At 42.0% G+C, this 13932-nt stretch overlaps 1 protein-coding gene across 1 annotated transcript; it reads left to right on the top strand.

The window, feature by feature from the left end:
* Positions 1–503: 503 nt before the first annotated feature.
* On the top strand, positions 504–2657 carry LOC103703814 (ubiquinol oxidase 2, mitochondrial-like). Its single transcript, XM_039120476.1, has 4 exons — positions 504–992; positions 1104–1232; positions 1753–2241; positions 2365–2657. The coding sequence occupies exons 1-4, from the start codon at positions 612–614 to the stop codon at positions 2422–2424; spliced, it is 1059 nt and encodes a 352-aa protein (XP_038976404.1). The 5' UTR covers positions 504–611; the 3' UTR covers positions 2425–2657.
* The last annotated feature ends 11275 nt before the right edge of the window (positions 2658–13932 follow it).

Raw genomic sequence — 13932 nt, forward strand, 5'->3', positions numbered from 1 at the left:
AGTGCTGCGCTTCGTCATGACTCCGACATGATACCAACCATAAAACGCGTCACTTGTTCGCGCCCTTGAGGTGGCGTTGGATATCGTTAAAATGCCTGCACTGCCAACGGCTAGCGGCGCGGCGGCAGCATGGACTTTCTTGGGACCCAAGAAACGATCCAATGGAAAATAACCAATCTGCCCCTCCCTAGATATTGGTGCATACAGTACCTCTCGGAGGACAAGTCCCGCATAGCGTTACCTTGACGACCATCCATTCAACCAGCCAAGTCGGCGATCCACTTCTGCCACCTCATAAAGCAAAGCCATCCGCGAGACACCGTAACGCCAGTCTAGTTCCGTGCGTGGACCAGAAATGATTCCGAAACGCGAATCCTGGAAGTTTCTCGATTGCTGCTCTTTTAATGGTAACGAACAACTCACATATGGAAAGTACGCTCCACACGTCTGGTTGGCACGTGCCAGTCCTTGTCAAATGGCCCCGCGGCTATAAAAATCGGCTCCTCTTTGGAGGGAGCCAGAAAGCCCTTTCCACAAACTTCCTTCTTCCCCTGAAACGCTCCCAACTTCTTGGTTTCCTCCCTTCCTTTCCCCCAATTCTTCTGAGGGAGATGATGAGTTCTCGGATGGCTGGGTCTGCCCTCATCCGGCAACTCGGCCCCCGCCTCTTCTCCGCCGGCGCCACGCGCGCCGCCGCTGCTGGCGAGCCCTCGTACACGCTCCTGCTGACGGGATCCGCCGGCCAGGCTACCGCGAAGCCCCCCGTGGCAGCGCTGATGCGGCTGTTCCCGGCGCGGATGGCCAGCACCACGGCGGCAACTCCGGCGGTCGGAGGCGAGGAGGAGTCGGATCCGTCGAAGTCCGCCGCCGCCGCAAAAGAGGCCTCCGCCGCTCCTCCCAACGAGCGGAAGGCGATCACGAGCTATTGGGGCATCAACCCCAACAAGGTCGTCAAGGAGGACGGCACCGAGTGGAGGTGGTCCTGCTTCATGGTAAGCTAGCGATTTTTTTTTTCTTTTTTCCCTCTCTAGTTTTTTTTAAAAATAAATATTTTAAGTTCAAAAACAATTGAGATTTATGGGTAACTATTTTTTTTAAAATAGCCGTGGGAGACGTATAAGGCGGATCTGACGATCGATCTAAAGAAGCACCACGTTCCGACGACGTTTCTCGACAAGCTCGCGTACTGGACCGTGAAGACGCTTCGTATCCCCACCGACATATTCTTCCAGGTAATACCATTGTCCTAGATATTTCCTCCTCCTCAAGAAACCGGGGTTTCTCTTCCGTGGCCTTCGTTATTTCGTACGATCCCATTTCCTCCTCCCCAAGAAACCGGGGTTTGTCTCCGGTGGCCTCCGTTATTTCGCTCGATCCGGTTTCCAAGCGGCAGGCGGCTGGTTGGGCCCCACTCAAACCTGTCTTCTGGGGCTCCTTGCAACGACTTATCTTGGTGGGGCCCGCCCATTTTTTATGACCTTTAAAAAAAGTTTTTTTTTTTTTTCCAATCCCAGCCGCAAACCTTCCGCGGCCGGTGGAATGCATCGCATTCATCCGAAGCATGATCATCAAAGCACAGCTGTACCATGATCGGTCACATCAAAAAGACCCTAGGCTCCGATCCCTCCCCGGTGTGCCTACGTCGTGTGTCACGACTCTTGAAGCACAGCTGTACCGTTGATCACGGGCGGTAGCGTATTTTTATAATGTTATTTGCGTGTGTTATATTTCTGCATTTGCGTTTATTTGCAGAGGCGTTACGGGTGCCGGGCGATGATGCTGGAGACGGTGGCGGCGGTGCCGGGGATGGTCGCCGGCATGCTGCTCCACCTGCGCTCCCTCCGCCGGTTCGAGCACAGCGGCGGCTGGATCCGTGCTTTGTTAGAAGAGGCCGAGAACGAGCGGATGCACCTGATGACCTTCATGGAGGTGGCGAAGCCCCGTTGGTACGAGCGCGCGCTGGTCATCGCCGTCCAGGGGGTCTTCTTCAACGCCTACTTCGTAGGGTACCTCCTCTCCCCCAAGTTCGCCCACCGCGTCGTCGGCTACCTCGAGGAGGAGGCCGTCCACTCCTACACCGAGTTCCTCAATGACCTCGACGCCGGCAAGATCGACAACGTCCCCGCCCCCGCCATCGCCATCGATTACTGGCGCCTCCCCCGTGACGCCACGCTCAAGGATGTCGTCACCGTTGTCCGCGCCGACGAAGCCCACCACCGCGACGTCAACCACTTCGCCTCGGTATGCATGATTGATTTCATATCTTGAGTCGATTGTAGGATGAGGTTATTAATTGGGTTATCATGTTGGAATTGTTCTCTCCCCTCATTTTGCTCAAAAAATAATGCTGGAATTGTTGTTTAGGATGTTCATTACCAAGGGATGAACCTGAAGGAGGCGCCGGCGCCGCTCGGGTACCACTGAATTGCTGCTGCTGAGCTTGATCTCGGTAATGAGATGATGGAGGTAATAAGAGATAAGAACTGAATTGCATAAGCAGTCTAAGAGTAAAGTGTCTGATGTAGGGTATAGAGAGGCTTGTTTTGTTCTGTTTTATTACTGACTATATATTATTTTAAGGATTTGATGATGTATTTCATAACCTGATGATAGAATTTGAGAAGAAAGAATAGAAACAGAAACTGTTTTACAAAGAAGATCTGGGATGAAGCTACAGTAATAGAGAAAACAGAAAGAATGGAGTTAATCCCTATAGTTCAGAATTACATTCATTTATATAGTAATGGCATGTATTCTGGATTGTTCTATGATCCGGTTGATCCAACTGGAGTTGATGTAGTCTGTCCAGCTGGGAATAAAGCTGAATCAGTTGATCCTCTAACTGATTCAGTTGAGTCAGTTTGCTTGAAGCTTCTAGAACTCAATACCCCCCTGCAAGCTGATGGGTGTGGAAATATCCGAAGCTTGGATCTGATAAGATGATGACGAGCAGGAGGTAGCGACTTTGTAAATATATCCGCCGGTTGATCAGTAGTGGAGATATGCCTTAGGCAAACTTCATGAGATTGAACTTTTTCCCGCACAAAATGGTAATCTACCTCAATATGTTTTGTTCTGGCATGAAAAAGGGGATTAGTGGCAAGAGCTAATGCAGATACATTATCACAGTAAAGTAGTGTAAGTGATGTCATAGCAATAGAGAAATCATTAAGTAATCTGCGAAGCCATATTATTTCTGAGGTAGTGACAGCTAGAGCCCGATATTCTGCTTCAGTGGATGACTTTGCCACAGTAGGCTGCTTCTTTGCATGCCAGGAGATGAGATTGGACCCAAGATAGATGCAATACCCCGTGGTAGAACGTCTATCATCTGTATCACCAGCCCAATCTGAGTCACAGTAAGCTGATAGAGCAAAGGAGCCTGAGGTGAAGAATAGACCATGATCAAGAGAGCCTTGAACATACCGAAGTATCCGTTTTAACATGATAAAGTGATGTTGCAGCGGTTGATGCATATATTGACAGATGTAATTTACTGCAAAGGTGATATCCGGTCTAGTAATTGTAAGATACTGTAAAGATCCTGCCAGGCTACGGTAGAATTGTGGATTGGGATATGGATCTGTCATATTGCTAGGAGCTTTTGATTTGAATGATAATGGGGAGGAAAGAGGACGACAGTGCTCCATACCCGCTTTTTGTAGCAAAGAGATGGCATATTTTTTCTGACTAAGATGTAAGCCGGTTGCGGTAGAAGATACTTGAATTCCCAAAAAATAGGATAAGGATCCCAAGTCCTTCATTTTGAATCTTCCTTGAAGAGTGGAGATAAGGTTTGTGACAGATTGCAAGTTATTTCCGGTAACTAAAATGTCATCCACATACACTAGAAGATACGTCACTGTGTCATCCTGATTGTGAATCAGTAGAGAGGAATCAGCACTGCTCATGTGGAACCCCAATTTGAGAAGAAAATTTGTGAATGTCGCAAACCACTGTCTTGGAGCTTGTTTAAACCCATAAATAGCTTTCTTCAATAAACACACATGGTCAGGCTTAGATGTGTCAATGAAGCCTTTTGGCTGCTGCATGTAAACCAGTTCATCAAGGTTGCCATGTAGAAAAGCATTACATACATCCAGTTGACGTATAGGCCAATGACAAGATATAGCAAGACTTAGAAGAACCCTTATTGTAGGAAATTTTGCCACTGGACTGAACGTTTCCAGGTAGTCAAGACCATATTCTTGCTTATAACCCTGTGCAACTAGTCTTGCTTTGCAACGGGCTATAGATCCATCGGCATTTCTTTTTATTTTGTAGGTCCATTTGCAGCCCAGGATATTTTGATTAGAGGACCGAGGTACTAGTATCCAGGTCTGTTGATCCAGCAGTGCATTGTACTCAGCTGACATGGCTGCTCTCCATCTCGAATCAGCAAATGCTTGAATAAATGTAGAGGGTTCAGTTGTAGCAGTCTTAGACCTTGTAAGCATTGTGTGTTTGTTTGCAGAATTGTCTACCGGTATCATACTGTGTTGGTTTGATGAATTGAATGAATTGTCTACCTGTACCGGTGTAGGAAGAGATGCTGAAGTTGGATGAGATGAATGTGTAGGTGACTGAGATGAAGGTGCAGAAGGTATCTGTGACAAAGCAGTGGAAATGGGACTGCCTGATGTGGACTGTAAGTCATAAGATGGTGGGACTAATAATGGAAACGGTAATAATGGAGGTAATGTTGATGTGGTGCTTTTAGCTTGGGCAAAAGGAAAGGAAGACTCATCAAATGTAACGTGTCTGGATATGAACACCTTTCCTGTTTGAGGGTTGTAACATCTATAAGCCTTGTATTGAAGAGCATAGCCCAAGAATACACAAGGATATGATCTTGGAGATAGCTTACCCACCGTGTATGGTTTCAACCAGGGATAACATTGACAACCAAACACTTTTAAAAAATGATAATCGGGCAGTCTCTGAAATAGTACTTCAAACGGTGATTTAGAGTTCAAACTCAAGATTGGGAACCTGTTTATCAGGTGTACAGCCGTTAACAAAGCTTCAACCCAGAAGTGTAGAGGGGCTGATGAGTGAATGAGAAGGCTCCTAACAGTTTCTAATAGGTGACGGTGCTTCCTTTCAGCACTTCCGTTTTGTTCAGGTATGTGGGGTGCAGATATTTGATGTTCAATTCCTGACAGGTAAAATAATTTTTGAAACCTGCCATTGCAAAACTCCCCTCCCCCATCCGAGCGAAAAGACTTAATAGTGGTAGAGAACTGATTTTCAACTAAAGCTTTGAAATGCATAAAATGCTGATATACTTCAGATTTAGCAGTCATAGGGTATATCCAAGAGTATTTTGAGAAATCATCCAAAAACAGGACATAGAAACGATACCCACTGGTGGATGCCATGGAAGATGGCCCCCATACATCTGAATGTATCAGCTGGAGAGGTTTATTTGAGCGCTCCATTGTTGATCCAAAGGGTAATTTGTGAGACTTTGCAAGGCTGCATGGCTGACAGAATCCAGAGCCTTTGGTTGAGTGAGAAACTTTCAGTAGATGAAGTATTTGGGAAAGTGTTCCAGCCACTGGATGCCCAAGGCGTTGATGCCAAATTGAAGAAGATGAACTGTCTGATAGTAGTGCACACTGGTTATTGGAAATTGCACCAGATTTTGGTGAAGCAAAGGAGAATGGAATGGTGTACAAGCCCTCAGTACAGCTCCCCTTGAACAGAATTTTGTTGGAATTTTTGTCCTTGATTATGCAGCCAGTGTCATCAAACATTATAGTGCAATTATTATCAGAGGCAAGCTTGTAAACAGATAATAAATTTCTAGAGATATGTGGCACATGTAATAATTTGGAGAGATGAAAAGAATAATTTGGTGTGTGTAAGATACCGGTACCATGCTGATTAATGGAAAGAGCATCCCCATTGCCAACCGTGACCTGTTCTTGTCCATGGTATTGAGTTGGCTTGTGAATAACGGAAGAGTTGCTGGTGATATGGGATGTAGCGTCGCTGTCCATCACCCAGTCTTGAATACGAGATGGTCCAGCAGATAAAAATGCTTGAGATTGATGCTGATTTGTTGCTAGACGATGAGGCTGATGCACAGATTCTTGATTCAGGCTATTGGTTTGTAATGAATTAACTCCCTTGTATCTGAAGTCAGTTCTGAACCAGTAATTAGCTGCTGTGTGTCCACATTTACAGCATATTTGACATTCAGGTAGAGGGTGTAGATCTCTTGTTCTACTGGTTGATGACCCTGTAACAGGGGGTTGAAAAAATCTGCCTCTACCTCGACTTCTGTTGAAGAAGGTTCTGCCTCGGCCTCGGCCTCTTATAGCTGACAATGCATATGCTGGATCTGATGCAGCTGAGGGGTGATTTTTATTGTTTATGATAAGTTCTTCGCTACTGAGCAGAGCATAGAGCTCATCTAACGATATGTTAGATGCTCTAGTGCGAATGGCAGTGCTAAAGGAGTCATATGACTCAGGCAAACCATTCAAGATGTGTAAGATCACATCCTCTGGATCTAGAACAGAACCGGCAGCTGAAAGGGCATCTACCTTGGATCTAATTGAATGAAGGCACTGATGCATTGGTAAATCATTTTTTCTGATGTTAGACAGCTCGTTCTTGAGCTGAATAATATGACTCCTAGTAGAGGAGTTGAGCCTCCGATCTAATGTCGACCATATCTGGTGAGTATGTTCAAGATTAATGATGTAGGGGAGAATCGCAGATGATATCGTTGATGTCAATGCCGTGACCAACAATTGATCAGTCAGTAAACTATTTTGGTAATCAGATGCAGTAGGATCATCTGATGTGAGTCTTGAAAATGAGTTTTCATCCAGAAACTCAAGAAACCCATTGGCTCGAAATATTCGGATAATTTGTGAACGCCATATGAGGTAATTATCAGTAGACAGTTGAGAAGATATCAGAATGTGGATTTTTGATAAGACGAACTTGAGTTTTGGAGATAAGAGGGGATCATCATCGCCTCTTGTGGTATCGTCTATTCCTTCGGTGCTTGCTCGCTTGATTCGGGTAGGAGGTCCTGAATTCATCTCTGGTTCTTCGTCTTCTTCAATATCAGGTAACGCTACCTCAAGATGGATTCGAGGCATATGATGATCATCTAACCAGTTTTACTGAAAGTGAAAACCGGTGTTACTGATTTTGCCAGATGAAGAAAAGAAAAAAAATCAAGAAGACTCCAAAGAATCTCCATCTTCATTGCAAATCTTGGAAGCTGTGGTTTCAGATCTATATGGAGGAACTTTGCTCTGATACCATGATAGAATTTGAGAAGAAAGAATAGAAACAGAAACTGTTTTACAAAGAAGATCTGGGATGAAGCTACAGTAACAGAGAAAACAGAAAGAATGGAGTTAATCCCTATAGTTCAGAATTACATTCATTTATATAGTAATGGCATGTATTCTGGATTGTTCTATGATCCGGTTGATCCAACTGGAGTTGATGTAGTCTGTCCAGCTGGGAATGAAGCTGAATTAGTTGATCCTCTAACTGATTCAGTTGAGTCAGTTTGCTTGAAGCTTCTAGAACTCAATATCTGATTCATGTTTCGTTGGGTGGGTCTGTTCATATAGATTGCTACCTGTCTTCCATTTTTTGAGCATGTATAAATTTCTTTGCTTCATTCAAATTTGTAAAGTTCTGCTATTTTCTTATTGCGAAAAGGATTAGAGGTTACTTTTGCATCTGATGTCTCAGAGGTTACAGGACATTATTTCTACCGTTCTGAAATCTTGAATTGTTGGTCTCCCGGAATCAGAATCATAGATCTAAATGAATATCTAAATGAAATTGAAGACTGACTTCGTAAAATTGTACCAGCACATAGTTATGGGATAGGAAAGAAATTAGAAACTCGATGATAGTGTTTGTGGAGTTAGAAGAATGGAGCAACAACTCGGTCTTGTGATGGGAAATCAATAATGACGAGTTGAGCCCAAAATCTTTGTTTATTTAATTCAGTTTACATTCACACATCAATTTCTTTTATTTTCAATTTTAGACTAACCACGGTAATATTTCCAGCTTGTGATGAGGCAATCAATATTGCATGGCTAGTCTAGAGCACCACATCAATTGTCTAATTATGCAAATATAAGTTATGCTCATATATGTACCCACCCTACTATCAATCATAAGCAAATATGAACAGAATATGATTTAATACCAAAATCATCATAAAACTATTCTTGCTTCATACTTATTTTGTTCATTAGCTTATCATATATATAGGTACAAAAATATTGATATTATGCAGGTCGATGTACAAAAATTCTTACCTCTTTACTGACAACCAGACAAACTAATCACATACCCACACTGCGATCTATGAATCGGGGTGCGCAGAATCGTGCTCAACGTTCTCTTGTCCAAAAGATTGTTCTCCTATATAACCAAGTCAACATCAAAATTTACTCGAAATATCTGATAACACAGAACCTTCTATTGATCCACTAAAGGGTCTGCCAACATATAGCAACCTAAGACTATCCAGCAGACCTCACATCCAATGATTGCCCTGGATCAAGCTTAGAGAGAGAAAGTACCAATAAGAAGAGAGAGAAATAAAGAGAGAGGAGAGAAAAGGAGAGAGAGAAGAAGAGAGAGTAACTCTCTCTTTCCTCTGTTCACGACATCCCGCCCCTTCCTCTCTTCCTCCCCGCAAGATCCAAGGGGGTGGCGGCCATGGTGGCCTGCCCCCACTTGATTATGGCCACGGCGGCCATAGCCCTGGCCAACGGGCGGCCGAAAGTGGCGAAGCAAGGAAGATGAAGACCGAAATAGGGTACCCCTATTTCGGCTGCAAAACTGGTGATTATCAGTTTAAATCAAAGGGATCAAAGGCCCAAACACGGTTAGAAGAAGGAGGACTCCCACCTCGGTCCAACGACGTTTTCGGCGAGGAATCAAGAGAAGAGATTCAAAATTGGAACTCGGAAAAGGAAGGAAGTCCGACGAGGATCGCTTGGGGTTTGTGAGCAAAACTTCGAAGGAAGAGGGGAGGTGCCTTTATAGACCGAGTCCTAGGGCTTTCACTGGAATCTGGTGAGCTCCAGAACTCCTCTTCCCCAACGGACTCAGGGAGGAAGACAACTCCCATTCGGAGTCCTCCTCTCCCCGTCGCACAGGCCAGTGCATGTTGGGCAGCCCAATACCCGGTCCAGCCCATTCCCAAGCTAGACCAGGCCGGCCCAGCCCAACCTATTATGGACCCTCACAAAAGAATAGATGAATCTACTTTGGGAGTTGGAGGAAGCAGAATGATAGTGTCAAACCTGGACAAAAGAAAATAAATGTCGTGCAGCTAATCAGTTGGAGTACTTTTGGCATCTGATATCTCAGGGATTATAGGACATTGGTTTTATGTGGAGGGATGTGTTGTGTACAAGGATGGCTCTGAATTCTTGAATTTGTTGGGCTCCAGAAATCATATTAACATCTAACAAGGATGACCGACTTCCTCAAATTGTACCACTACATGATTATGGGATAGGAAAGAAATCAGAACTCTTATCAAAGTGTTTGTGGAGGCAGATAATTGAACCAAGATCTCAGTGTGACTATGGATTACACCAGGGCATCAAGGCTTCTGAACGTTAGCAAAATGCAGAGACGGATAGCTAAGATGGTGGAATTGTCTTATGAGGTATAACTGGAATCTAAAATTAACAATTTACTCCAAAGAATATCTGTCAAAAAGTTGGAGTGCTGGCCAGTAGCAAGAAGCATATGATGATCTTGACAATATATTCAAGTGTAAGTTGGGATATTTGTCTATGAACTACTATTTGTACGAATGAGAAAGACCTTTTAAGCCTTTCAGTGATGACAAGTGTATGGTGGATAAGTGAACTCGAAAGGAGATGGAGGGGAGGCCTGAGAATTGTGAACAGATTAGTGAAATCGAACTTGTAGATGCACTGAAGTACTCAAGGAATCTTTTGGGACAACCTAAAAGAAGTAAAACTTAAAGAAGACTTGCTGTCTCTTGATTGAGGTCTACTAAAAGTTTATTTGTTGATAGGATGCCGGGAAGGAAAGATATGAGGTACTTCAGTAGTTGAAGTCCAAGCATGATGTGGCATTGTGATGGTTTAAGAATTTGCACTCACGATGGTTCGTTGATATGATTATTTTGGATGAGATCATGCTTTTTTGTGGTGTTTTCAAGCCTAAATTCCATATCATTGAATAACATTCAGTGCCAGCTATCAGAGGCAGTGGAATTTAGTGGGCTTAATGACTTGATTTTTTGGAAGGAGCTGCGCAAAGTTGAAAACACGAACCACAAGCTGAATAGTTGCTCATGATTGAGAAATGTTGCCAGGCATAACACTTGCTCGAGTCTTGAAACTTTTAGATGCTGTAAGGAAGAAGTAAAAAAAAAAGAAGAAGTTTTTTTTGCATGTACCCTCATATATATATATATATATATATATATATATATATATATATATATATACGAAATTATATGAATATTCTTGTAAAGTCACTATTTGCATCTATATCCTTATAAAATACTTATTTTGTGCGTATACCATTCTTTTCTTTTCTTTTCTTTTTTTTTATTTGCATATATACCCATATCATCTAACGCGATGAAAAATAAATAACTAGAACCAGTTACTTCTACAAAGACACCTCAGAATTAACTGAAACCTCCATGAGCCGAGCTCACTCAAGAAATGAGTTAAACCCAGAGATAAACTTTTGGTACTCGAGAGAGGACAAACCAGGATCAGCCGGGACCTATGACATATCGACCCTCGATTTGTTGAAAAAAGATCGAACAAAAGTTAGACTCGAATGAAAGAACAAGTTCAGTTCCATCACTTGAGCCAAAAAGTTGTCAAAAGATCCAAACTCTTGAGGCTGAGAATGGAGGTCCTAGAATAAGAAGCTAACCTCGGCTTCACTAAGCCGACCTCAAATACAGATATCATAAGGTACAAGCAAAAAGAAAATTGCTTTTAGTAGGGCTCAAAATATTTGATCATAAAATAGGTCAACAAGCAATTTGATTACTTTCTTCACCCAAGCTAGAGAAAATAGTTCGGGCTCGAAAATTGGAAGGGGGGGCATATGATATGGCATAAAACCGACCTTTCTATTGTGGATGGACATGTGACAAACAATTTTGGAAAGATTTGAATTTTGGGCTGTTACAGCTTTGTAATTAAGAGGATCCAGAAATGGAAAGATGGTTATGGCTCATAACGAAGAAGTTATGGCCTATCCCTTGATTTCTGCCTCTAATTGCAATTGAGCCTTACTCCTACGCCTATATAAAGAGGGTCTCCTTGATCCCAAAGGGAGAAGCTCTCATAGCTAGGAGCTCACATAGCTAGAGGCTCTCGTAGCCCAAAGCTCTCATGGTAAGAACCTCTCAAGCTCTTATCAATCATTCTGCTCTTCTTTTTTTGGCAAGTCGGCACATGTCTATGAGATGCCAAAAACGAGGTGAAAAACAAGGCCGAGTTTAAGTCCTGAGACCGAGGTGTGAAACTGTAGCCAAAGAGAGAAGGTCGAGGATATTTTAGCAGCAAAGTTGCCATTAATAGTTAAGGGGGATATTATTTGTAGGATTTCCAATATTTTATGTTTTTTTTTGTTATACAATAACCTCTTTAAATGGCCAATGCACAGCCAAGAAAACAATCTGCACATTCTCATCCAGGATAAATTATTTACGTGGCACAGCATTCCGATGCCTCTTTGCAGGTTGATCTCGTTTCTGTTCCTTCCCTGTTTCATAATATTTTATTTTCTAACTTTGTAAGATGTTTTCGTAGTATGATCCTTCCCTTTTATCAAAAAAGAAGAAGAAGAAGAAGAAGAAGAAGAAAAGAAAACAGGAGAAAGCATCCATAAGTTGTCCACAACCCATGAAAGTCACTGGTTATATAAACAACAAAGCCAAACAGCCCTGCATCTCTGAGCATACCATTCTTGAGAGATACCACAACTGATGAGGCAAGGTAACAAATTTCCAGCTTCCTTTCCAATTTCCAATGGGGGACTTAACAAATATTGTACCTGAGAAGTCCAAGAGTCAATAGAAGACTTTTTGCCGGACAGACAAACTATTGAACAAATAGATACAAACTATCGAGCTCATGAGATTAAATATTATGTGAAAGTAGATGGATATATATGCCAACCTAACCTCACAGCCAAAAAAACAGAGTAGATTTAAAATGCCACCACCTTGTCACAATGCACGCTTTCTGACCCGCAATTAAATTTGCCCAGCAATTTACAGAGGTGCCCTCTTTGGCAGCTTTTACAGCTTAACATCACTGTAATGTAGTCTAGATCAAATTACAAAGGAGTGGGATGGTGAAAAGAGGGTAGAACATAGTCTGAAAAATTAACTTCAATATACTTGGGTGAGGCCCATTCATAGCTTGTATTGCTGATGTGCTCGGTTCATTTCATATACATGCTTTGCAGTTCACCTTTGATGTTAGGTTTTCATAAACCCAGTGAGCAATCTCCAGGACTCAAATTCTGGGATTTGGTTGAGGTTACTGCAGTGACTTCATCGAAGATCAATAAAATATATATATATATATATATATATATATATATATAGAGAGAGAGAGAGAGAGAGAGAGAGAGAGATGGAAAATATGCAATGAAAGACCTCCAATCTTCAAAAACATCCAGCAGCTGACAGGCTCGCTCTGCTGAGTCTGGACCTGATTTACTGCATGTTAAACAGCTCATGAACAAGGACAATGGAAAATGAGAAGAATGATATTTTCTTGGAAATAAATGCATATGCCTTTATCATAATTATGTCGACTGATGGAAAATTGAGGGGCAAATTTGCATGGAATTCACATCTCATATTAAACATATAAAGAAGGAAATAGATTAAAAAAGAACAAGTTGGCATGCTCTAAGATCATATAGATGTTAATAAACAAATAAATCAAGAGAGAGAAACAATTCAACTAATTTTTAGCTCGAACTTATTACTATTGGTATTTCAAAACAATATAACTAACACATTTTAATGTTTACTCGATGTCGCTAGCAAGAAGGCAATTTTATAGGGTGAGACCTGGATGACCAGCTGATGGGAACTTCGGATCATTGGCCTAGCACCACAAGCAAAAGTAGCCATCTTTTCCTTTCTCATGCATAGCCTTGTTGAATGTATAGCCAAAAAGACTGAAGCATAGGGCCAAAAGAACATAAAACAGAAGCATGCCAATGTTCAAGGTAATTTGAACGAAGTTGGTACGCAAATCATGTTTGTAAAATGCAACTCCTGGAACCCATTAAATTTGTTATATCCGGTTCTTGTTCCGTTGTTAATCTCATTGGTTACATATTTAGATGAGAAAAATATGTGGTAAGCCTCAGATAAAGCCATGCGACAAAAGGCCAGAAAAATGGGATCATTTTGAGAACAGGTGCAGTGATTAGCCATATGTAACCCACAATAGCTCTTCCACAATAAGTGATCTAAAGTCAAATGAATAAACTGCTGAGATTATTTATAGTCTCATACATAATTACCCAACTTCAGCATCTTACCTGAAGGTTTTCTTTTTCATATGGTAAAAAAAAACTAATACCAAAAATTCAACCATGACAATTATAAAACAACATCATGATTTCTCTCTAGGGACTCTTTCCACAATTTAGACCAATATATACAATAGCAAAGAAAAAATTGATACATAGAATGGAAAAGCAATCACAAAATAGTACTTATTATGCATGAAACAGCGGACAGCATGGAAGGCAATTAGTTACAGGAAGTGACGGATCATTTTTGGTGCTTTGTGCAAAGACAAGATAATAATTCAATTAACATATGGCCACTTATACAAGCAATGTCTCAATTAGTTTTCCAACCTTATATAGGCCAACTTGATTTTAAGT

This window comes from Phoenix dactylifera, unplaced genomic scaffold (assembly GCF_009389715.1).
Source record: "Phoenix dactylifera cultivar Barhee BC4 unplaced genomic scaffold, palm_55x_up_171113_PBpolish2nd_filt_p 000808F, whole genome shotgun sequence".
Taxonomy (NCBI): Eukaryota; Viridiplantae; Streptophyta; class Magnoliopsida; order Arecales; family Arecaceae; genus Phoenix; species Phoenix dactylifera.